Genomic DNA, 24,971 nt, shown 5'->3' on the forward strand with positions numbered 1-24,971 from the left:
TAGAAAGATATTAACCAGCGATCCAGAGTCTAAGTAAACTAGACATAGAAAAATAAATTGTTTTATTTTCTTTTGCATGAGGAGTGAGGAAAACAGCGAAAAGCAGACGCACATTTAAAATGGCCACGTCACAGCCCGGGGGTGCTGGGTTTAGAGGCAGGTGCTCTACAGCTTGTGAAAGAAGCTGAGGGCATTGCTGTGGGCAACCGGGCGGTTATGGTCGGTCCCCCCCAAGGCTGGCCTCCCTCGCTGTCGGGCTAGGGGCGCCCACTTTTAGAGACTGCACGGAGAGTCCGAGTCCGCTGCCTGCCCGGTGGGTCCGGCTCTGGCAGTGCCAGTGGAGAGTGGGGGCGGGGCCTTCGTCCCTTGGGCCTCCTCCTGCCCGGTCACTGCGGGTTGGCATCGGTCCTCACCCACAGCACAGCAGACCCAGGACCCCACTGCGGCTACAGGTCCCCCCTGGATCTGGTGGCGTCCCCCCTGGATCTGGTGGCAGCCCCCCTCTCTTGCCCTGAGGGGCAGCGACAGCAAGCTGGGGCGCCCTGCAACCCCTCCTTGGTTCCTGGACCTCCACCCACGATGCTGCCAACAGTCTCCTTGTCACTGTCAATCACCCTGTGAGCGGGACACAGAGGCGCGCAGGTGCTGAGATCTCAGAGACCTCTGCTAAAAAGGCAGGCATGTGCAATTGTCTCACAAAGACCCACTCCCCAAACGGTTATTAAGATGCTCTGCTCATGAGAGGTAAAACCCCTAGTCATTCAGAAACATCCAGAATTGCAATTCCACTTACGCGTCTTCACTGAGAGTTTGCTGTGAGCTGTCCGTCAGCCGGGCCTCGCCAGGCAAACAGCTGAAGAAAATAGGCTGCCGCAAGGGGCGAAAAATCATGATAGAAACGTTCATGGAAACCGACCCTAATGTCCTGCCGGCGCTGGCCAGCCGGCTTTCCCTCTTTTGTGTCAATGGCCTGCAGGCGATGTGCGGACAGTCTGTAGCACTGAAGGATACCAGGAGTCCTTTCGTTGCCTCCTATGTAGCTTCATGGGAGAAGAAGGGAGTGAGGTAGCCGTAAAAAAAATTAAGAAAAGCAGGTGTGACAGCAAATATAAGATAAACGCCCTTAGAGTAAGTACCATGCGGGTAGCAGACACTTTTGAAGTTCTGGGTGAAGGCTACTTACTGAAGCAGTAACATCAATAGCATAGATCTGACATAATGACACTTAGCCTAACAGACAGCTAGCTATTCAGCTACTACTAATATTGAGGGAGGAAAGAGCAGCCCCTGACATCTGGGAACTCATCTGATGCTCACAGCTAGGCCATGTGTTCTGTTGGACACAGGCTCTCGCAGAATATCCTCAGAAGAGGCCACGCGGAAATGGTGATAGAGACAAAAGCAAGGTCACCTCGCATCCCACACCCGCTTCTACCCAAAGGGGCAATGGCTGCTGTTAGCAAATAGGGCTTCCTTCTCACGCTGGTCCGCCCTCTCTGCAGGTGAGAACGATTGTGAGGCTCAGCACAGAATTGCACCCAATCCAGAGCGAGCCCCTGCTGCCCGAGGTCCTCTCCAACTTCACCCCCCACTGTCCCCGTCCTCGGTCCTTCCTCACAGCCTCGTCCTGAGACGCCCCGTGGGTGCATTCTCCCTCGCTGTGATGTCATAAACCCAACTGGTTCAAGTTCAGTGGGTTCCCAGTGGTCACTGGCACTGTCATCTCCAAATGTCACCCTTGTGCTCCGAGGGTCCCGGCCATGGAGATTCAGACAAGGAGTAATGTGGATGCTTCATCCCATAACCATTTTCTCAAGGGTGCAGTGAGCATGCAGTTGCTGGTGAGCCTTTGGCGTGGAGGGGAAAGGCCAGACGTCCTGGTCAGACAAGGCTCTTCTCCTGCCCTGGTCAGAGCCACCGATGCCGTTCTCCATTCCTCCTGACAGAGTCTCTCCTTGACCAAACCCTGCTCAGGCTCCCTTGAACTTTTCAACCAAGTCTACTTCCACGTTTCCTCCGTGCATTGTCCAACTTTAGCAGGAATCCTGTTAAGTCAGTTTTAACCAGAAACCCTCACCCTCCACATCTGATTACCTTCCCTATCTGATTAGGTTCCTCACCCCTTTCCAGCCCGCAGGTGATGTCTGATCTCCCTGGCCTGCCTTCAGAGAGAATCTGTTAGGTCAGTTTAGCCAGACTCCCCCTTTACCCCGATGCTTCTTCTTAGTAATTTCCATCCACTGAGCTCCACCTGCTCCTTGGCTATAAACCCCCACTTGTCCACGATGAGTTCAGAGTTGTGCCGGTTTTATACTGAGGTCTCTTTCTCTATTGCAGTAGCTCCTGAAGAAAATCTGTTTTCACCACTCTAACTCTGTCCAGCTCTGGTTTTTCTCTGGCTCTCCTTCCACTGGGCAGAGGCCTGAGATGTCCTGAAGTTTACCAAGGAATTTCATAAAATAATGCAGTTAAAATACATTTTAAAAAACTGGATTAATAACCAGTGTCAGGAGCTTGGTGTATCATGAAAACCCAGAACAAAATAGGACTCTGGGTTTTACCTTTGAGTTTCCTAGGAACCACAGTGGGAGACACAAAAGGACCATAGAGTCTGTAAATGGAAGCAGTCAAAATTTTTTTTTTCCGTTTTTTTTTTTTGCGGTACGCGGGCCTCTCACTGCTGTGGCCTCTCCTGCTGTGGAGCAACAGGCTCCAGATGCGCAGGCCCAGCGGCCATGGCTCACAGGCCCAGCCGCTCCACGGCATGTGGGATCTTCCCGGACCGGGGCACGAACCCGTGTCCCCTGCATCGGCAGGCGGACTCTCAACCACTGCGCCACCAGGGAAGCCCAGCAGTCAATTTTGATTGGAAGCTTTATCTCTACCAACTTCTACACTGTGTTAGAGAATGACTCCTGTGTATATGTGTGGCATGTGGTGTTTGCAGGGGATCTTATCTAATCTAATCTGGTTCTCTCATTCTCTAGCTGTGTGGACAGAAGTCCAGAGGGGATGTGATGTACGCAAGGGTGTAGGTGTCAGAAGTGGGATTCCACCTATCCCGACGCCAATGACCAGCTTGATTAGCTGGTCTGTTGCTTTATCTCACGGTGACTGTGGTCAGATGAAGAAACTTGTCTCGGTCTTCAGCCTTTCCCTCCAGCTGCTGTCCCTGTGGGTGGACTCAGACTTGGGGGTGGACGTGAGGCAGGGCTCCACAGCGGGCCTCGGGCTCACCTTCGGCCATGGCATCTGTGTGCCAGCAGTGGCAGGATGGTTCTGGTCCCTCGTGGATTCCTGCTGACCCCCATGCCCTGAGCCACCCAGGGCTCTGCCACTAGGATGGAAGCTTCTACCTGGGCCGGTGCCTAAGATCGGGCTGATGTTGGCCATGGTGGCGGGAAAGGGCTTGGTGGCCGGCAGAGGTGAGGCAGGCCGGGCAGGGCTGCCCTCCCCCAATCTCCTCCCAGAGACGGACATCGTCAGAGTTGCCCTCCCACCGTCTTGGTGTGAGGACATGGCCCCTTCAGTGGTGGCACTGAAGTAGAGTGTGGAGCTCTCCTGTCCTTCCCCTCCACCCAGCCACCCCCCTGCACCCCTCCCCTGCACCCCAGAAGCAGCCCCGTCTCTTTCCTTCGGGCTGCCCTCCTGCTGCATAGCTGACGGCTTCTGGGCAGGAGTTTTGTCACGATCATCGCTGGCAAAAGAGACGTAATTTGAAGTTTCGTCAGCCTCTGCTCTGGGGACAACTCGAAGCTCAGAGCCTTCCTCTGAGGTTAGGGGTTTGTGGGGTGACAATGGGGGCTCTTGCTGGGAGGATGGGGGCTTCCTCTCCTGGTTGCAGTGTTGGCTCAACCCCCATGGAGGGGAACAAAAGAAGCCAGGATTGTCTTCTCCAAAGAGTGCGTTGATCTTTGACATATTTCCCGTTTTCAGGGCAAGTTTCACCAATAGCCAGTGGTGATGGCTGAGGAAAGAGGCCTCCCCAGCCATCTGGCTTTCCATCCCAGCCTGTGGGGGACCCCACTGTGGGCTGGGGGGCTTCCCCAGGCTTGTTAGCACATCACTTTCCTCTTGGCAGGTCCCCAGGCTCTCCGGCCCCTCCCCAGCTGGCCCCGAGGCCCGGGGAGGAGAGTCTCCCTCTGCTTTATCACCCCCTGCAACGCCACAGGACTTCCTTACAAAGCCCTGCCAGATGTCTGTGGATTTAGGATGGAGCAGGCTGTAATAAATGACCAGCGAGACGCTGCCTGAAAAAGAAGAAAAAGAGCACAAGGTTAGCTTCTTTGAAGTCCTGCGTCCTCGCTGTGGTTTGTAGAATTCCAGGTTCTGCAATTTTGAGTGGAGTCATACAACTTGGGATCCAAAACAGGACTCGTTGGAGCACCAGAACTGGATATTTGGGGGGAATTTAAGTCTTCTCCAGCTCCCATAAGCTGCAACTGCGTCTACACCTGAAAATCTAAGAACAAAGTCTACGTCCTGTGGATTCTATGGCTTCGTCCTTGAGGCATGCTCCAACCGAGTCCTCTAGACGTGTGTGTGAGAGAGAGAGAGACAGAGAGAGGTTTGGTAGAAATGATCATTTTACTCTCAGAAAACTGGGTCAGATACTCAGAATTCAACCATCTACTCACCGGTTGATGGATTCCAAAGCGAGGGGAGGGGGAGGTAAGGAATCATGTCAAAAACAAGACCCAAGCAGAGGTTAAACATACGCATCAAAAACCTCGTATCAAGGAATTTCCATGAACAGCAACAATACTTCCTTTGTGCATAAACATCTTAATCACATTGTTGTCAGGTTCATTTATTTTGATCAGAAGTGTTGGCTACGGCAATAATTCATTTAACAGAGCTTTCCAGTAATCCTCCCACGTTATTTCCAGCTTCCTGTTGTACTGGACCAGGCGCCTGGTTTCAGGGCGCTCGGTATAAACAGCGTGAAACCTGACATAGGCGGGGAAGGAGGGGGGAGAGCATCGCAGGGGCCAGGAAATCGCAGCAAGGATGGAGCTAGAAGGAGACTAAGAGACGCCCCCTTGCATCCTCTCAGGGTACCTTTGGGGGAATGGAGACAGAATTCCTGTGGGATGTGACCGAGTGTTGTTTCTGCAGGGGGCTCGGCTCCGGCCGTTTCTATACGTTGTTCCAAGTTCTCACAGCCAGCGTGAGGGAGGTATTGTCACTCTCCTTCTACAGTGAGCCACCCGAGACCAAGAAATGGGAGCTGACCCCCTTCCCCGCCATCCTGCAAGTCCCAGGTACATGTGTTCAGCGAAGGTAGACTCTCCCTGAGGCAGCGTGTTTCACCGGGTTCCTGGTTGCAGCCCCAGGCTGGCATGCAGTAGGTACTCAATAAATGCTTATCAAGGGAGCTCAAGATGGCAGCCAGAGTTGCTTCTTTATAGCCTGTGCTCCGCTGACTATAATTCATGTCCCGTGTTCCCACTGAGGACTCCCTCCAGCACCACAGGGGAATCAGCTCAGGCTGCCCCAGGAGCCCCACACATTTTAGGAATGGTGTCCGACATCTCTTTTCCAACTGGAGCGTGAAGCAGATTGGGCGGGGGGGACCTTTTTACGTCCGACCCCGCTGTGCTCACAGGACTCAGTGAGAACTGGAAAATCCGAATGAGTGGTGGGGTTGCCCAGCTTCACCGTCCCTTCATCCCAAGTGTCACGGTGCCCACACCCCCAGGAAGGATGGCTCGAGCAGTGCTGGGAGCTGCCGTGTGAGAGAGCCCGGCCGCTTCATGCCTGGGCACCCCGGGCACTTCCCTGCACCCTGGCGCCTGGCATAGATATTATTATTTTAAAAAGGACCAACCAGCTGTCCTACGATAGGCAGGTGGTTGGCACACTGAGCTTCATCCAAACCACGGACCAGTCCTCAGCAACAAAGGAAGGGATACTGACACACACGAGGGCTCAGAAGAACTGCCGGGGAATGGCGCTCCGTGAACCAAACCAATGCCCAAAGCCACACATTGTACAATTCCAGCTGCATAACATTGTTGCAGTGACCAAATCATAGAAATGGAGGACAGGTTAGCGGTCGCCGGGGGTTACAGAGGAGGTGGAGATAAGAGGAAGTGGATATGGTTTTAAAAGAGTAACAGAAGGGTCCTTATGGCCACAGAAGAGTTCTCTCTGCATCTTGAATGTGTCACGTCAACATCCTGGCTCTGACGTTCTGCTTGTAGTTTTGCGGGAAGCCACCACTGGGGTATGGGGGAGGGATGCAGGGATCTCTCTGCGTTCTCTTTCCTCTCCCTCCCTCCTTCCCTGCTATCCTTCCTTTCTTCCTTCTTTCCTTCCTTCCTCTCTCTTTCAAACTCTCTCTTTCATGCACAATTTTGAAAATTCTCCCTGTTCCTTACCATAATACCTTCCATCCATCCTCCTAGATCCGACTCTCAAGTTATCTTCTCGGTGAATTACTTTCATGCATCTCCAGCCACATTAGCCGTCCTGGCGTCATTTCTCACTTTACACTCTTTAAAATGTTTTTTAAAAAACAGTTATTGATGTGGAGATCTCTGTATTATTTCTGAAAACTTCAATCATCTCAAAGGTAAAAGTTTAATTTGAAAAAGAAGGGCTGACTTGGCCACCGGCATCTCTAACGAGCCTTGGTTCCTGACAACGGAGGGGGTCGAGCTTAAAGGCCACCGCTGGTTCGTGGCCCTCGAATACTTGTTTTATGGCCACGTTTATGAATCTGCTCCGTCCCTGGAAGAGTCATCTTCATGTCTCCAAACGCTGGAAGCTCCGGGGCGTTTCCTCTCCCTGGTCAGTGCTACCCCGACGGGCCAGTCCAAGCCCCGGCTGCTGGCCAGGTAAAAGGACCCTACTCCCCGCCACCCATCCTCCTGCGTCAGAGGTCAGGGCTGCCCGGCGGTGCCCCGACTCCCACGCGCTCCCCCCCGGGATGTGGGTGGCCAGAGGCAAGGCCTTGGGGCGCGCGCGGGAGCTCGGGCCCCGAGTTGTTGCGAACAGCAGGAGAAGCCTCTGCCCTGGACCGTGTTTCAGAAGCGCAAGGACCCGCATGGGACATTCGGGTGTTGTCCTGGAAGCTCTGGCAAAGGCTGCAGAATGAGGGCGCCGCCATCGCCGGGCCAGCGCGTGCTGGGGCAGGAGTGCGGGGAGGAGGCCGACAGCAGGGGTGCGTCTTCTGTTATTTTCCAAGTGCAGGAGAGGAGCTCACACGCGATCTGCTAAGCCGGGTTAGCGTGGTGGGCACAGCGTGGACCTTGGAGCCGTTCCCTCATCACGAGACGTAACCGATCATCTTAAACCGCCAGGCCCTATGGCTCTGCCACTCCCAGACCGCCTGACCTCGCGGCATCGCTTAACCTCACCTTTGCCTCACCCCAGGCTGGGGGGAGCTCAGCCCCTCTCCTAGGGTTCTCGTCGAGACACCGCATGTGTGTGGAGCCAGGAAGGCCCCTGCTCTGCCCCCTGCGCACCCACTGCCTCGATGCTGGGAAAAGAGCGGGAGCTTACGTCCTTGACCCCTGCCAGCGCGCCAGAGAGGGTCCCACCCCCGAGGCAGCCCCTGCCTCACCAGCAGTTCCTCTGAGCACAGCCAAGCAAGGCAGACGGAGGCTGATCCGGTTTCTCGTGCCCCTGTGGGAGCGGCCTTGCCGCCCGCAGGGCAGGGAGCTTCCCTGGTCTCCATCCAGCTGCTTCTGAGCACCGTTTCCTACCCTTGGAGGGAGCTTATTGTAAAGAAGCAAGTTGGGGTAGGGAGGGAGGGGCTAGGAAGGAGACGTGGGGTCTTACCGATCAGAAATCCAGACAAGACTCCGGCTACCGTCCACAGGCTGGTCCGCGACGCTCCCTGGAGAAAATCCGTGGCCAGCAGCACGAGGATGGTGTTCTGAAGCAGCATGACCTAGGGCACCAGAAGCAGAGTCAGCACGCTTGGTCGGTGCAGGTGGCCTCGGGACGCTCCGTCCTGTGCGATCCGCCGCAGCTCCCTTCAGGGCCGGGGGCTCTGTCCTCGTGCCCACGGGGCCCTCCTGGAAGCAGGGTCAGGGTCGAGTGAGCCTCCCTAGCAACGGGGTGTTCTCCCTGTTCTCAGTGCAGCTCATTAAAATGTCTGCAGGATCATAAACGCACAGGAAATGTAAGGGCACAGCTCACGAGGCTCGGGGGAGTCCCTCCGGTGAGTCAGGTGGGGCTGAGAGCGACTTTTATTTCCTACGTTATATGCTGCACATTCTCATGTTACATTAACTGTATGCACCTGTTGGCTTTACCATGCAATAATTAAAAGTATCTGCAGAGCTCACAGTGACACTGAATTCCAGTAAGCCATACTCAACACACTTCCGTAACAACTTCAGAATTTTTTTTTCGAATATTTACCTCTTTAAAGGTAAATCTGGCCCCTGGCCACCAGGTGGCAGCAGGGGAGGTACTCTTGCTGGCTGAACAGGAAGCCTTCCTCCCGGGCCTGAAATAAGGGCAGCTCTTACAGAAGGCTCTCCGTACCTCCCGTCCAGGCGGGCTTATTAGCTAAGGTTTCCAAAGCTAATAATTTTAAATATAAGTTAATATAAAAATATTTTAATATAAAATATATCAATATAATACAAAATATATTTCTTAAAATAAGTAAATAAACGGGATGTAATTCAAAGATGATGTATTTAAACACTGTAGGAGACATTTTTTTAAAACCCTGAATTGTCATACTATTATGCTAAAAGTCTTCCAAGGTTTGGCATAGCCATTCACTGGCATCATTTTAACTCTAGAAAGGTCAGATAAGGAGAGAATAAAAAATGATATTAGGGGCTGCTTAAAAATCCTAAGAATACCCACCTCCCCATGCCTTAGGCTCTGGGCAGCTGTGTTTCAAGGGTCCAGCAGATGTTATTTCGGTTCTAAACGGCACTGCCCAGCAGCCCAGCCTGCAGAACTTGGAGGTACTCTCTCTCCTCAAATCAACTACATCTCATCAGCTGTCTGGCCCTCTTGACATATACAAACTCTTAAGTTTGTATATGTCAAAACAAAACAAAACAAAAAAACTGGTAGTGCAGACTGTGGAAAAAAAAAATCCATCTCCTTTTTCCCGTCCTTACTGCCATTTCACAGTTCTTAACTTCCTACTTCCTGTCAGGGTTCTACTGCAGTCTCTCTTCCCCACCATTGTCGGGGTGACCCATTTCACCTGCACATCAGGCATTGTCATCCTCCCTAACACACCTGGAAACAGCCCCACCTCCACCCAGCGTCACGTGTCCACTCCTTGACAAGGCAGCGGTCCTCTCGACAGTGTGTCCCGACTCTCCGGTCCAGGGTCACCTTCCTACAGGCTGCCCCCTAAAGGACTGTGACTGTTGATGTTATGTGTCTGCTTGACAGGGTCAAGGGATGCTCAGATGCTGGTAACACATTACTTCTGGGTGTGTCCGTGAGGATGGGAAGAGATTAGCATTTGAATCAGTAGTCTGAGTAAACATCACCTTCACCCATGCAGGTGGGCTCCGTCCAATCTGTTGAGGGTCCGAATAGAACAAAAGAGAGGAAGAGGGAATTCTCCTTCTCTTCTTGAGCTGAGACATCCACCTTCTCCTGTCCTTGGACACCGACCTCCTGGTTCTTGGTCTTCTGGACTTGGACTAAATTACCACGGGCTTCCCTGGTTCTCCAGCTTGTGGATGGCAGACCGTGGGACTTCTCAGCTTCCATAACTGCATGAGCGAATTCCTATGACAAATCTGCTCTTACCCATCCATACACATCCCATTGGTCCTGTTTGTCTGGAGGACGCTGACAAATGCAATGACTTTCCACTGACAAAGACCCTCTTCTTGACCAAACGACTCAGACAGGCTCCCCTAAGCCCTCTTCTGGACGAGGCCTCAGCCTTGGCCTATAAAAACTGCAGACTCGTAGCGGAAACGATTTTGCCCACCTCTGCACATTAAGAGACCCGAAGCAACACTACCATAGTTTCTAACAGCTCAAGGCTGCCCCCCTAGCATGATGACCCCAGCTGCAGTTAAGTCCCTACTTAAGAAAGCTCAGGGCTGCCAGGAGAACTTACCGTTCATTCCAGCCAACATCTGGTCACAGGCAGATGGGCCCTGAACCTCCTCTTAGGGGGCGTTACCTCAGAAAATCTGCAATTATAAATCCTTTCTCTGTCCCTTTGAAACGTACATCTTTTACCACCCAGAGCTGTCTTCTCCAGGACCTGAGGACCATCTCTCTGAAACCCACACATCCCAGGAGACGACTCTCCCAGCCTGTGAGCTCCCTGCTCTAAGGTGTGTGAACACTCTTCACGACAGAGACGGGAAGTGTGTTTCTCATCCCGAAAGTGCCAACTAACACCCCAGATGGTGAGGTCGCACTGACCACACCCCTTCACTCCCCGACTCTGCTGGAGCCCACGCTGTCCCACGCCATTCTCCCTTTAAAATACGCAGTCACCTCTGCACAAATTGAGGTCAGCGTCAGTCCACGCTGGACCCCTTTCCTTGTTGCGACTGACTTAATAGAATCCGTTTTCATCGCCGTCAACTGGCGTCCGGGTGTGTCTAACTCGGTACCGTCCACACTGGCTTTCCTACGGCCTCCCCGCACCCCGTGGCCTTCATTTTGCTTCTGTGTCTTTGCCACTCCACACTTGAAACTTCTGTAGCGTCTAAGTTCTGTCTTTTCCTATTCGATCACTCTGAACTCAGTGGTCCGGTGACTAGGACAGCTGCAAAGAATTAAGCATTTGTTTCCCTTCCTTATGTAACAGCCCCCAGAACTCCTGGCACAAGGGTGTGAACGTGACAAAAACAAAGAAAGAAAAGCAGCAACTGTGAAACGTCTCCTTACGTAGTACTGCTTCTCAGGCCGCCCATGGGCATCGGCACGTGAACACGCTGCTCCGGTGAACGGACGATGGAAAAGTGACCCTCAGGTTTATTCACGGTGCATGGGGGCGGGGCCCTGCCACACACTCAGCCCTCACCCCCCGCAGTGAGATGGGCCTTGTTACTCCCGGTTTCCAGATGTGGAAACTGAGGCTTGGTGGGGCTCTGTGACTCGTTCAACATCACAGGTCCCCTTTGGTCTGTGGGTCCCGTGGTCTATGGGGTCACCAAGCTCTACGGCGCTCTCCTAAAACCAGGAGGTGAGCAACGCCGCCCACCTGCTGCTAGACAGGAGCTGCACCTCCAGGCTCTTCTCTTTGTTCCCCCCTCCATCCTGGAGCGCCTGCACCCCTGAAAGTCTCTTCAACTTTTTGTATTAGTAACAGCCACTATTTGCTGGTTATTTCAGCCCAAGTTGTTTATTATTTAATCTTCCCAGGGACCCTGAAAAGCAGGTAGGTCTTATATCACTGTCACAGGGACACCGAGACGTGGGTGGCTATGTCCTGATGTGCTGATGAAAAAATAGGTCCAGAGAGTTTAAATTCTTGGCCACGTCATTTGGTGACAATTAATGGTACAGCCAGGGTCCCACGTAAGCCCGTCTGATTCCAGAGCCTGTGCTCCGAAGCCCTGGCTGGTCCTCTCTCCTTTGCCGTTTGCAATGCAGTTCAACTTCCCCCTTCTCATCAAAAGTATCCCCGGTCATCCCAGTAGGAAGTGACACTCCTGTGGAATTCAGACGCTGCTTTCTCTGCCAGAATTTGTCCACATTCTGCCTCTTTTAAAAACTTGTTTGGGTAGAAGCTTATCTCCTCCATGGGACCAGAAGCGGCCTGCAGACAGGCATTACGTCATCTTTGTGTTTTTCACACTATCTAGGACCACAGCTGTAACTCAGTGATTGAGCTGATTAACAAGGGCATCGCGTATATGACACAGAATAGAACTGTGATTGTATTTATCAGATGGGCTGACGTAGAGAGCGGCTGAAAAACATCGCCAAAGGCGCCACAATCCTTGCCGCAGTAACTACGTGGAAACGACTGGACGTCAGGTTGCTATTTTCAGAGCCCATCATCTCTGTTCAAGACTATAATTCCCTTTAGATTTTTTCCTAAAATTAAGCTATTCCTTCTTAATAGATATGTGTGCTCAAGCGCACACACACACACGCATGCACGCACACGTGCTACGTATACAGTAAAAGCTGGGATTAAACAAAACTGTCATCACCACTTGCCGTGTAGAACGTGGCCATCCGGCTTCGGGAAGGGCTGTCCCAGAAGTTGAGGTAGCAGAGGATGTACACGGCACCCGTGAGCAGGTTGAACAGCCTCCAGCGGCAGGTGCTGTCCACGATGTCACTCTGCTGAGCCACGAGCCAGAACGTCATCACCAGCCAGTGGGCACCTGCAGAGAGCGGCCTCGGAAGTCAGGGTCCTCGGGGTGGGGGGGGCTGAGGGAGGAGACGGGGCGGGGGTAGGGCAGGAACTCGGAAACCAGGGCCTGTAGCCCTCCTCTCTGTTCTGACTGCATCTGACTCGGCACCCAAGAAAACAAATGAAAACCCAGAAGAGATTCAAGGGCCACAGAAAACCCACACTTTTAATTTTGATCCTCATAAAGGGTAGCTGACCTAATTTGGGGATGAGCAAACAAAAACTAGCTTCGGTAACACTCACTAAATATTGCGTACTTAGGCCTTTTTAGTTCCAGAAAGTGTTTAAAGAGCCAGTGACACAACTGATTGCTCACTGTTTTTTAATCCCTGCTCGAAGGGCTAAAACCCTCCACATCCAAAGGAAAGATCTCTATGCAGTCCAGCTGTGATATTTGTTCCTATAGTTTAGGAGGAATGTCATACTGGCGTTTGAACTGAAATTTTTTTAAAAAACTAATTAAAAAAAAAAGCTAATGTCTCTTTAGGAACACAATTTCTTTCATAGATTTCTGCTTTCTGCCAATAAATGTATCCGTGCTTGTTCTAGGCTCAAGTCTAAATATCTCTCAGTGCTTTTTGTTCCTTCTTGTAGAGGGTGTTCCCTGATGACCGGAAGAGATTCCTCTCTGGGCAGGGACACACAGGCCCCCTGCAGGCATCCTGCATCATCAGGCAGACTCCCTGTCATCACTGGTCAAACCAGGTGCGGCTAGACTGACTGAGGGCTGAGGGGGGCTTTGGATTCAGTGGAAATGTCCTGTTTGAAACAGAGAAGACGGCTAAAACTCAGCATTTGAATAACATGGAGGGCTTTGGGAGGCTATGAGTAGCAGCACAGTATGTACTGCACGTTTCTGTATTGCGTCAGGGCACGTGGGACCCTGTGCCTCCCTCCTGTTTAAGTGTCAGTTTTACTAAGGATTTTCAGCCCATGATACAGAATGTGGAGCCCTCACAGCAGCTAAGGCTGCGCTCTGGGGCTGGCTGGTCCTGTGAGCGCTGGGCTCTCTGAGCTGCGGGCGCGTTTCTCCAAAGAGACCCTGCATGCATTCCTCCTCTCCCTGGACACTCGTGGGCTGAATCTATTCCTCCACATTCTTGAACTTGGGCTGGCCGAGACCGCTTTGCCAGGCAGAATACAGCAGAAGCCATGCTGATCCAGTTCCGGGCCATTCCACCCCCTTTCTCTTGGAATGCTCAGCTGACATGTCCGAATCCAGATGACTTTGCCGAAGAGAAAGGGTGGAGGAGCCCTGGGTGCCAGACGTCTGTACGGCCAGCCCAGTGGCCCCGGGCAAGAACCCCCGGCGGAGCCCAGTCAGCCCTCAGAACCGGGGCTGTTGATCATGAATGGTTCTCTTTTTTTTTGCGGTACGCGGGCCTCTCACTGTTGTGGCCTCTTCCATTGCGGAGCACAGGCTCCGGACACGCAGGCTCAGCGGCCATGGCTCATGGGCCCAGCCGCTCCGTGGCATGTGGGATCTTCCCAGACTGGGGCACGAACCCGTGTCCCCTGCATCGGCAGGCGGACTCTCAACCACTGCGCCACCAGGGAAGCCCTATTGATTTGTTTTTATAGACACATGCAAAGTACGATTAAGTAAAAGGTTGAATAAGAAAGTCAAGTCTACTTTGGTTTTAGGTGAAAACTACATGGTGGTCTGCTACATTATCATCTGTAATTTTAGCAAATACTTTATAATTTAAAAACATTTAATAATTATAATAAATGAGTTATATTGTGCTCAATATAAGCGCTCAATAAATACAAGGAACTATCACATTCTTATGTTAGAAAACCCATCTTTAGACTGGTAACAAAAAATGCACAACAATTTCTAAAACAAACGTGATGGTTATATATATATATATATATATATTTTTTTTTTTTTTTTTTTTGCGGTACGCGGGCCTCTCACTGTTGTGGCCTCTCCCATTGCTGAGCACAGGCTCCGGACGCGCAGGCTCAGCGGCCACAGCTCACGGGCCCAGCCGCTCCGCGGCATGCGGGATCTTCCCGGACCGGGGCACGAACCCGCGTCCCCTGCATCGACAGGCGGACTCCCAACCACTGCGCCACCAGGGAAGCCCCATGAATGGTTCTTGTAAGGCATTAAGTTCGGGGTGGTTTGTCAGGCCCCAATAGATAGTCGGAACGTATGCTCAGCTCACCTGCAACAACCAGAACCCAGACGCGGTAAACTTGGAAGAACAGAACCAGACTCAGAACGCGGGCTCCCACCATGCCCATCCTCCAGAGCAGCTGGCAGCCGAGGGCCGTCCACGGCATGGAGAGGTGACCCGGCTTCATGGCGCCCATGGCACGAGCATAGCACACCAGGGCCCAGGACAGCACAGACCAGGAGCACAGCGCACTCATCCCTGGAAGCGAAGCGCACAGGACAGCCTAGTATTTACAGGACGTTAACCCTTAACAAAATCTGACTTCTCAGAGGGCATCGTCCCCTCCGTGCGAACACGCACGTCTTTCTCTGAAGAAATGAGGGCGTGCGGGAGAGCTTTCCTCTGCTTAACACATGGGCGCTTGTCCCCTCAGGTGGGCTGGGCTCTCCGTGTTCACCCTTTAAGAAAAGCATCCCAGTCACTGCTCCTCAAGCACCTCTGGTTTATGACGAAGCAGATCCTAACGGCTCTGAACGTGCTATTTCATCCCAAACGCACTTTGCCATTCAATCCATATAAAGGAGGTTTAATCAGAGAAATGAGACCAGGACATCCAATGGTTCCAGCCTGCACCCTGGAGTGAGAGCCAGCAGAGGATGCACGTTTGCTGGGACCCGAGTTGCTCTGATTCCATGGCTCTCGAGGTGTGAGGCTCAGACTGCAGAGTTAGTCCCGGGGGAAACAGACACCCTGATTTCACAAGAGGCAGCACGCTGCACCTTCCCAAGGTGCTTTCAGGGTCATCTGACTATTTCTGTCCCATGGACTGAGCCCCGTGAAGGAAGCTGACCCCCGGGAACTCATCGCCCCAAACAAAAGCCAGTATTAACCATTCCCTTGGGCTGCCCTAATTCTCCCAAACAGGAGATCTTAGGTTGCCAGGTTTTGCTAAATAAGGGGTTTCCTTCTGTCCGCCTTGAGAAGTCGGACAGTCTGAGGTCAGTGGCAGGAGACACTCACCCGGCACGATACCAGTGAAGTCCGAGGCGAGAAAGACGTATGTTTGAAGCAGCAGGTGGGGCCCGACCTGCAGCAGGGCTTCCAGGAGGCGCAGGGCCGACAGGTCGGCCTCCTGCATCCGCAGCTGGTCCGAGGCGGGGGCCTCCCCTTCGTTTCGGAGAACAGGGGCCACGGCGTCCCAGTGCCTGAGGAAGAGGAGAGCCCAGGACTCAGAACCACACCGTGATAGCTTAAACAGGAACCCCCTTCTCTGGTTTATCGCGTAGAGACCGATAGCTTTCCAGGGGTTAACTGATCACATCTACACCCCAAGTCCCTGAGCTCTGACTCCAGAGTGAAGGTAGCACGTCTGACCCAAGTGCTGCAGTAGGTGACCTTGCCCAGCAAGGCCCGGCCAGCGGAACACACTCTGGCCACACGTGGAAGGGGTGCTAGGCCGGGAGCCTGGACCACACAGGTTTGCTGCGGGCTCTCTCTGAGCCTGCAAAGTTTAGAGCTAACCCTGAACTACCTCCCCGGCCCCAGGGCCTCTCGGGATGGGAATTAATCCACTTCCGCTGGACAGCGGGAAGGGCAGGGCACCATCGTGGGGTGTGCAAGGACGGGCTGCCCTGGCTGCAGGGACACACGTCCAGGAAAGGGAGTCAGTGCAAGAGAAGAAAAAGGAGGAAGTGCGCCTGTTTCATTCTACTTCCCCCAAACCCACCCTAGAAACCTTTCTGATGCTTCCATCTTACGAAAGCCGTCTGGAGGTACCATGGGTCGCTGTCCCGCGCCCCCAGGAGGGTCGCGCACGCATAAAAACGACACCGTTCCCCAGGCACGTGTGGGCTCTGGGGACTTCGGGTTTTCACAGCAGTTTCCCACTCACGCGCCCAGAAGCAGGAACACGGTGATCCCTACACCTGCCTGCAGCAGGGGCTGGCGTGCCTGCCAAGTCCATGTGCAATTGCGAACTTCTGTCCTGTCCAAGTTCAGAAAAACTGGGAATCGTTTTAATTTACCGACTCCTGAAAGAGAGCTGAGTGCGCCTTTCAAGTTACCCCGAACGCCCCCACCTCTGATCTCCGGCCAACATTTCTACGGCCAGAGCAGAAGGGGGTCCTCTTTGAAATGGCTTTGTTCAGGGTACACAGGGCCCAGGAAAGACACTTAAGAAAGACAGCTTTCCTCTTTCATGATTTGGATCCTGGAGTGAACTGATTTCTTACTGAGTCTTTGAAGCCGTAATCTCTGACCCAAATATAATGTTAAGAAAAAGCATATGGGGCTTCCCTGGTGGCGCAGTGGTCAAGAATCCGCCTGCCAAGGCAGGGGACACGGGTTCGAGCCCTGGTCCTGGAGGATCCCATATGCCGCGGAGCAGTTAAGCCCGTGTGTCACAACTACTGAGCCTGAGCTCTAGAGCCCACGAGCCACAACTACTGAGCCCATGCACCACAACTACTGAGCCTGAGCTCTAGAGCCCGTGAGCCACAACTACTGAGCCCGCGTGCCTAGAGCCCGTGCTCTGCAACAAGAGAAGCCACCGCAATGAGAAGACAGCGCACCACAACGAAGAGTAGACTCCGCTCGCCACAACTAGAGAAAGCCTGCGTGCAGCAACGAAGACCCAACGCAGCCAAAAATAAATAAATTTATTTAAAAAAAAAAAAAGCATATGAAGCTGAATACGGGAGCTTCCCTTTCAGTCCTGAATCCTCCATTCTGGGGACGTGCCAATCTCCCTTCCTACCCTCCCAGCCGCCTCCATTCATTCCATGTCCATCCTTATTGGGCTGCTCCCACCTGCTGGAGACTGCAGAGGGTGCAAACGAAATTGAAGACCTTCTCCGGAAGCCCAAGATTCAGTTGTGGAAAGCAAGCCATAGACACGCGAAAAGTTTTAAGCAGGAAGAAAGACGTGTGAAAACGAGAGGGGCGGAAGGGGTCCCGGGGAGAGAGGAAAACATATTCAGGGAAAGGAGGGACGGGCATACTCAGGACAGGGACAAAGCCTGAGGGAGCACGGTGGCGCCGGGGGGGCAGGAGAAGGGCCACTGAAACGGCGGTCCATCCTGGGGCAGCAGAGGCCTCTTCTGGCCCAGCTGAGGAGTTGGGTGTCCCTCCTGGACCAGTGGGAAATGGAGAACCAGTGGGAATGTGATCTACCTGGTTTTCGGAATCGCGTTTCTGGAACCTGCTGCAGGGGGAGGGACTCAGGCTGAGATCACTGGTTAGGGGGCTTCGGGGGGCCCAGGTGAAAGCGGAGGTACGGGGCAGTGAGTGGGAGGAGGAGGGCGGAGGTGGGAACAGATGCTCTCCTTCCAGGTACTCACCAGCTCCTGCCCGGATTTCTGGCCGCCTGCCTGGCCCTCGGACTCTCCCTTCTCAGTTCCTTTCCTGTGCCATCTCTAAGGGTCTTATCTGACCATTTACTCCTTTACTTAAACCTTTCCAGTGGCTCTCAAACCCCTTACCTGGTGGACAAGCTCCTTCATGGTCCAGCCCAGTCTGTCTCCATCCGCATTGCTCTCGTCCAGAAAATCCTTACCCCGCACTCACAGCACAACAGACTTCTAGTTTTCCAAAACCACCACTTCCAGCACTTCCTTCTGCAGCAGCTTTGCTGTTGCCTGGGTCCGAAGTGCCTCCCCTTCCCACGTGCTTCCAAGTCCACCTCATTCTTCAGCCCTCCCACGACGGCTCCTGTGTCCGACGGCGGTTCCAGACGTGAGCACCATCAGAGTCACCAGGTGGGCTGTTGAAAGACAGGTTGCCCGGCCCCAGGCCTAGAATTTCTGATTAAACAGACGCGTTTGGAGAATTATGAGGCGTTTGCCGTGATGCCAAGTGGGTCCCGGTGAAGCTCGAGAATTTGTGTTTTTAACGAGTTTCAGGTGATGAAGACGTCTCTGGTCCAGAGATGCACCGTGGCAAACCCTGGGGCTCCCAGCATCCTGTGAACATCTCTCTCTTCTTCTAATTCACTGTTCCAGCTTTGTTCACAATTTGGCCTCAGACTGTGCCTTAATCACGTGTCTCCAGTCCCTTTGGTCACACAGGGTTAGTAAACATGAACGAATAAATACCGAGCATACTGAGCTGTGTTGATGATGGTCTAAGATTTCTCGTTGCACTAAGGACAACATGCACTAAAAATTGACGTTTGTTAACACGTTTAATTAAACTAACTTGGTCTTTGGAATGATGTCTCTCAGCAAGCTCCACTGAACAGCTTAAATAAAAAACCAAACGTATCCGCTTCCCCCGGAATAGTCTATCGTAGCCCCACAAGGTGAAGAATTAGTGATGCTCCTCTCCATCTTAACACTTTATGGGGACGTGAAAGCTGAGGCAGTGAACGGTGGAGGTTTCCGCTAGGACTGTACCTTTTTTTCAACTTTTTAAAATTGCGGTAAAATGCACATAACATAAAACGTACCATCTTTACCGTTTCATGAGTACAGTTCAGTGACGTTAATAATTTAAATTTCCTAATTGAATAGATTATTGACAATTTGCAGTAATTCATAACGGTGTGCCACCATCACCACCATCGTCCTCTGTAACTCTTTTCATCTTGTAAACCTGAAACTCTGTCCCCATTAAACAATAAGTCCCCGTTCCCTCCTCCCCCGGCCCCTGGCACCCCCCCCATCCTACTTTCTGTCTCTATGAACTTGACTCTATGAACCTGACTACTCTAGGTGCCGCATGTAAGTGGAATTATGTATTTGTCTTTTGCGTGGCTTACTGCATCATGTCCTCCAGAGTCATCCACGTTGTAGCATATTACAGAATTTCATTCCTTTTTTCCGTTGTATGTACAGACCACATTTTGCTTATCCATCATCTGTTAATAGACATGTGGTTTGTTTCATGTTTTGGCTGCTGGGAATAATGCTGCCAGGAACATGGGTGTACAAAGATCTCTTCCAGACCCTGCTTTAACTTGTTTGGATATATACCCAGAAGTGGAATCGCTGGATTATCTGGTACTTCTATGTTTAATTTTGTGAGGAACTACCATTCTGTTTTCCACGGTGGCTGCACCATTTTACATTTCCACCGTCAGTGTGCAGGGGCTCCAATTTCTCCATATCTTTGCCAACACTTGTTTCCTGGGGTTTTTTTTTTAAACAGATTGATGTTGAATAGAACTTTTTTGTTGTTGTTATCTGGAACTTAGATTATGCAATCATTCCAGTACCTAATTAATTAATTTATTTATTTTTGCTGTGTTGGGTCTTCGTTTCTGCGCGAGGTCTTTCTCCAGTTGTGGCAAGCGGGGGGGCCACTCCTAATCGCGGTGCGTGGGCCTCTCACCATCGCGGCCTCTACCGTTGCGGAGCACAGGCTCCAGACGCACAGGCTCAGCAGTTGTGGCTCACGGGCCTAGTTGCTCCGCGGCACGTGGGATCCTCCCAGACCAGGGTTCGAACCCGTGTCCCCTGCATTAGCAGGCAGATTCTCAACCACTGCGCCACCAGGAAAGCCCTGTGTTTTTTTTGTTTTTTTGTTTTTAAATTTATTTATTTCTGGCTGTGTTGGGTCTTCGTTGCTGCCCAGGGGCTTTCTCTAGTTGCTGCGAGCGGGGGCTGCTCTTCCTTGCGGTGCACAGGCTTCTCATTGCAGTGGCTTCTCTTGTTGCGGAGCACGGGCTCTAGGCATGTGGGCTCAGTAGTTGTGGCTCGCGGGCTCGAGAGCGCAGGCTCAGTAGTTGTGGCGCACGGGCTTGGTTGCACCACAGCATGTGGGATATTCCCGGACCAGGGCTCAAACCCCTGTCCCCCGCATTGGCAGGCGGATTCTCAACCACTGCGCCACCCGGGAAGCCTTACGTTTATGTTTTAAGTCCTTGCCTTTTTTACAAGCCACTTCATGAGGTTTGCGTTTAATTGTTTTTTTGTTGTCAGTAGATTCTTCTGCATTGCGTTACGACCCCTTTCTAAATGCTATTTGTATAGGGCTGTGCAAACAGAACTGTTTTGGCTCCTCCTACAGGTGCTTTCGCTGAACTGCAGTTTTCTGAGCGGCTTCTTTGCTGGCCCTGACTGGGAATCAGTCTTGCGAAGTTCCGTGTGGATGTGCTGAAGGACACTCCATTACCCAGTGTCTTCTTTGTGAAAGCCCAATAAGCTGGTTGCAGGATAGGGAATAGATTTCTTGTCTTCTACTTTAACTTTCAAAGTTTTCTTCTAAGGAAGTAGATTTCCATTTGTTTGGTTTATTTTCTATCGCAGAAGCATTGCAAAACCACGTAGCTTCTTGCGCTTGTTACAAAACTGAGAGACAAATCTGCGGTTCACCGTGAGCAAGGGTAATTGTGCATTTTCTGGCGTTACCTTCATTTCCAACATCCCCTTCCGTTTCCTGACTCTTCTCACTTCTTTTCTTTTTTCATGCCTTTTTTTTTTTGTCCTTTTAAATTATACATATATATTTTTAGTCACCTTAACTTTTTTTTTTTTTTTGGCCGCACAGAGCAGCATACGGAATCTTAGTTCCCTGACCAGGGATCGAACCTGTGTCCCCTGCAGTGGGAGCGCAGTCTGAAACACTGGACTGCCAGGGAAGTCCCACTAACTTCTTTTTTTAAATAAGAAGAGATATAGATGACTAGTTGTTTTTCCTAATTTCTAATTTTCCTGTCTCTCTTCATTTACCCATTTTAGTTTTTTAAAAAAATATATTTAGTATTCATGGCATCATCTGAGAAACTTGGGGAAGATGAGTGGGGGTCAGTATTGGACACCAGCATGGAAGTGGATACATGTGAGCCTGACGCTGCCCCATCTCTGAAGAAGGCACTGGATCAAATGGGACCAAGGGTCCCCTCGGAGCCCCAGAAGACAGATCTATCTGACAGTTATTCAGGAGGCTTCTCTCAAGTGACTGGCCCTGACTTCAATCTTCTTTTGAGCTATGACATGTTTGCTTAGGGGAGAGTTGATTCATTTTTTTTCAATAGGTGCTCTGTCCTTGAGGTCGCAAACTTGATGACTATAACGTACCACGTGGTCCCTGGAAGGACCGGAGCCCTTAATGGTTTTCATACCAAGTTGGGCAGACGGAAGGGTCAGCACATGTGGGTAGCGCCCAGTACAGGCTCCGATCCTCCCTGAGTCCAACAGGAAAGCCAGCTCTGCTCTCTTCCCACTGGTCAGAGTCCTATCGTTTCAGAGGAACCACATGGCTTGAACACAAAGGCTCAGCTTTAGGCAAAACTGCTGTAGCTGAAAATGCTTCTGCTGCCTTTAGAGATGTAGGGTTCCAGCTCCGAGGGGCCCAGAGAAATTCGGGTGGTTGGGTGATGTCTTTATCAGAAGTACCCTCTGCCTCCAAGCTGAGATTCATTCCCTCCTCAGACGCAGCTGGGAAATCAGAAAACTCACTTCAGCGCCTCCAAAGAAAGCCTTGGGCATGGCTTGAAGGCATAAACCACCCAGGACAGCCAGCAGCGCAGCCCGAGATCTGAGACTTGGCCGTGACTCCTGATAGCCTTTCTATCCTCAGTGTCTACAAGTTCATGTGCTCTTGAGCCGGAGGCCGTCACCGATCTGATCTCCCAATTTTCTCCCTTTTAAAATTCCTGGCAACTCTATGGGATTACGAGGCTGCTGAGAGCTGAAATTTGCCCCAGTGTAAGCTCACTGCCGCATCTCCCCTGACCCTCCAGGAATCCAGGTATCCCAGGGAAAATAACACCTTACCTGCTGCACTGGCGGGCCACAGCCGAGCCTGCTGAGTGCTAGGCCTGCCCAGGATGCCTTTTTACGGAAAAATGTGGCCCTGGCACCCAGATGGCTTCTTCTCGCAATAAAGGCTTAATGCAAATGTTACCAGGCCGACCCCACTGCTGAGTCTGCTTAAATCTGTGTCACCCTCCTGGAGTGAGGGAGTAGGTGTTTACAGGGACCGGCCCTAACTGAGTCACTTTCCATGGCTCTAAAGGCGAGACCAACTGAATTAAACACGAGCACATAGGATTTGGCCCAAGACAAGAAAAAGGTTTTGAAGGGTCACGGCTCCTTCTGGCAGGAGCCCCTTGAGGATGTTCAAGGAAGTTCAGGCTCGGTGAGGTGACCAATATCAGAGCAAATGTTCAAAGAGGCGGCTTCCAACGTTCTCCCAAGCCTGCACTTTTGTGACCCTAAGGATGGAATACGTATGCGCAGAAGAACCCTCCTATCGCGCGTGTGAAATCACGCTTCAGGGTTGAAAGGGGCTGCCTTACCGCTTCCACACGCCAAGCTGGAGGAGGTGTAGCACCACCAACGAGCAGCGACTTTGATGTCCATCTTCTCGGAACCAAAGGTAGCTCAGGCCCTGGACCAAGAAGCCAGGTAGTAGCACAGAGAGGGCCAGCCACCCCCAGAGGAGCCGGCCTGTGGTGAAGTAGTAAACCACGGTGCAGAGGCCTGGGGACCAGAGGAAGGACCAGAGGGTTAGTGGAAGGCAGGAGGGAGGGACCAGCAAACGCTGTGTCCCTACAGCCAGCAGTGCTGCCTGCTACACCTAGCCTGGAGTGGGCAGAGCCCGCGGGCAGTCTAGACCGGAATGAGGTCGAATGAAAGCGCCAGAGCTTCCCAGAGGATCCCAAAGGCCAGACACCATAGCTGTACAAAGGGACTGTTGGATCGCATAGGACAGCGTGCAAAAAAACCCCACAAACACCTGTACTTAGTACGGGCTCAAAAATGTAAAACGTCCTCTCTGGGGGCGGCTTCATTTATTTTATTTTCGAGGGTTGTAGGATAGGGTCAGGGAATGGAAAGAGCTCGATAAATCTAGGTTAGGATCCGCCCTTCCTGATGAATGACAATAGACGTGGGTGCTTACCTCTGTCCAGTACTAGCAGGTGCTCGGGACTCACAGTAATTGTTTTACAGGACTGTTGCTTGGGTTCCCCAGTGTTAGAGTTTAACATGGATTTATGGGCACGTAAAGCTGTGAACTGCAGCGGTAAGAGAGCGCTGCCCCAGGTACAGACGGGAACCCTGCAGGTTCCCCGAGAAGTCACTCCTTGGTGCCCAGGCTCTGCCTCTTGCGCTAACCATCCGGCACACAAGGCAAACCAGGAGCCCCAGGCACCAGAAGCCTCTGGGGGAGTCACCGCCCTGCCCAGTCTGAGGAACGCTGAGGCCCAGGCGTTCCTAGCTGGGAGGGAAGGAGGACCCCACGTCCGCGGGGCCACCTGGGGTGGGTGCTGAGACCCGGGGTCCTGTCTCATCTTAGCCCTGCTCAGTGGCGGCGCTGGAACCCGGAGCTCTGGAGCCGATCTCAACGTGGGACCTCCTCTGGGCGCCTCTGAAACCTCATGGCGGGGACGACCCCGGGGGGCCTTCGTGGACCGCGGTTCAAACAAGGGACCCGCCGACGCGGCGCGGGGGCAACTCCCTCCCAGGAAAAAGTGCAGAGCCAGAGCCCGCCGGGGTCCCCAAGTGCCTGCGAGCTGGGGAGTGGCGAGGAACGCTGGGGGCTCTGGATGCTGAAGCCCCGTTAATTCCACTCCCCCACCCCTCCCCCCATCTGCGGGGGCCCCGCGAGGAAGAAGCGGCTGCAGGGAGCCGGGCGGCAGCGGGCGGAGGCCTCCGCTCCGGCACCGAAGGAGTTACAAGTTCAAACTGGAAAGGCGCTGAACCGCCCCGCCCTCGGACCCCGCCTCGCCCAGCGGACCGCGCTCCCGACGCGGCCACCGAGTCCCGCGCCCGCCGCCTCCGGTCCAGCTGTAGACGGTCCTCCCTCCAGAGCTCCGCGGAAGCCGAGCCCAGTCCCACCACAACCTGGCCCCAAGCGGCTTCCCCCACCGCCCAGACCCCCAGGCCGGCCGGATAGTGGGGAGAGCAGGGCGCCCCCAGGCCCGCGTGCAGCGCCTCGGGCACCTGCGGCACTTTGCCGAGTCCTGGAGGCCTTTCTGGGGGGGCGGGGCACGTGTGCCGCGACTCCTGCAGAGGATCATGCACCCGCTGGAGGAGGGGGGGAGGATCGTGCACCAGCCGCGGAGGGGCCTCAGATACACGGGGACCACGCATGCAAGGGGGAGGGGGCGGAGGGGTGCGGCATTCATCCTCGGGGGCAATCACGCATCCCCGGGAGGGTCGTGCATTCGCGGGGATCTACCAGGGACTGGGCGGGTGGGGTGCCACCGTGCGTGCACCGGCGCGCAGTGCTGGGCGCAGGCGGGGAGAGGCCGCCGCCGTGGCCGGGGTGGCGTGTGGGTCCCCGGGCGTCAGGATGGGTCGGAGGGGTGAGCGTGGCCTGCCCGGCACTCACGCGCGCTCTGCTCGGCCGCCAGCAGCAGGGCGGAGAGGCCCAGGACCCCCGCGTGCATCCTCTGCGCCCGCCGCGCCGCTGGCCTGCCTCCTGGGCCCCCGCCCCTTCCCCTCCGGCCGCCCCGAGACGGGGAGGGTTCCGGCCGGAGACCCGACTGCAGGATGCATTTCGGCTGAGCCTTTAGGCGCAGAGTGTCTCGTCCTGGGTTTTCCCGAGTAGCTAGACGGGTCGGAGGG

General features: G+C 53.2%; 1 protein-coding gene across 1 annotated transcript; it reads right to left on the minus strand.

Annotated features, from left to right (window-relative positions):
* Positions 1–479: 479 nt before the first annotated feature.
* XKR5 (XK related 5) lies at positions 480–24,793 on the minus strand. The gene is made up of 8 exons (XM_067722133.1): positions 24,736–24,793; positions 24,125–24,376; positions 22,697–22,880; positions 15,478–15,662; positions 14,506–14,715; positions 12,133–12,302; positions 7,789–7,900; positions 480–4,250 (listed from the first exon to the last, which is right to left on the minus strand). The coding sequence occupies exons 1-8, from the start codon at positions 24,791–24,793 to the stop codon at positions 3,121–3,123; spliced, it is 2,301 nt and encodes a 766-aa protein (XP_067578234.1). The 3' UTR covers positions 480–3,120.
* Between the last annotated feature and the right edge of the window lie 178 nt (positions 24,794–24,971).

This window comes from Pseudorca crassidens, chromosome 21 (assembly GCF_039906515.1).
Source record: "Pseudorca crassidens isolate mPseCra1 chromosome 21, mPseCra1.hap1, whole genome shotgun sequence".
Taxonomy (NCBI): Eukaryota; Metazoa; Chordata; class Mammalia; order Artiodactyla; family Delphinidae; genus Pseudorca; species Pseudorca crassidens.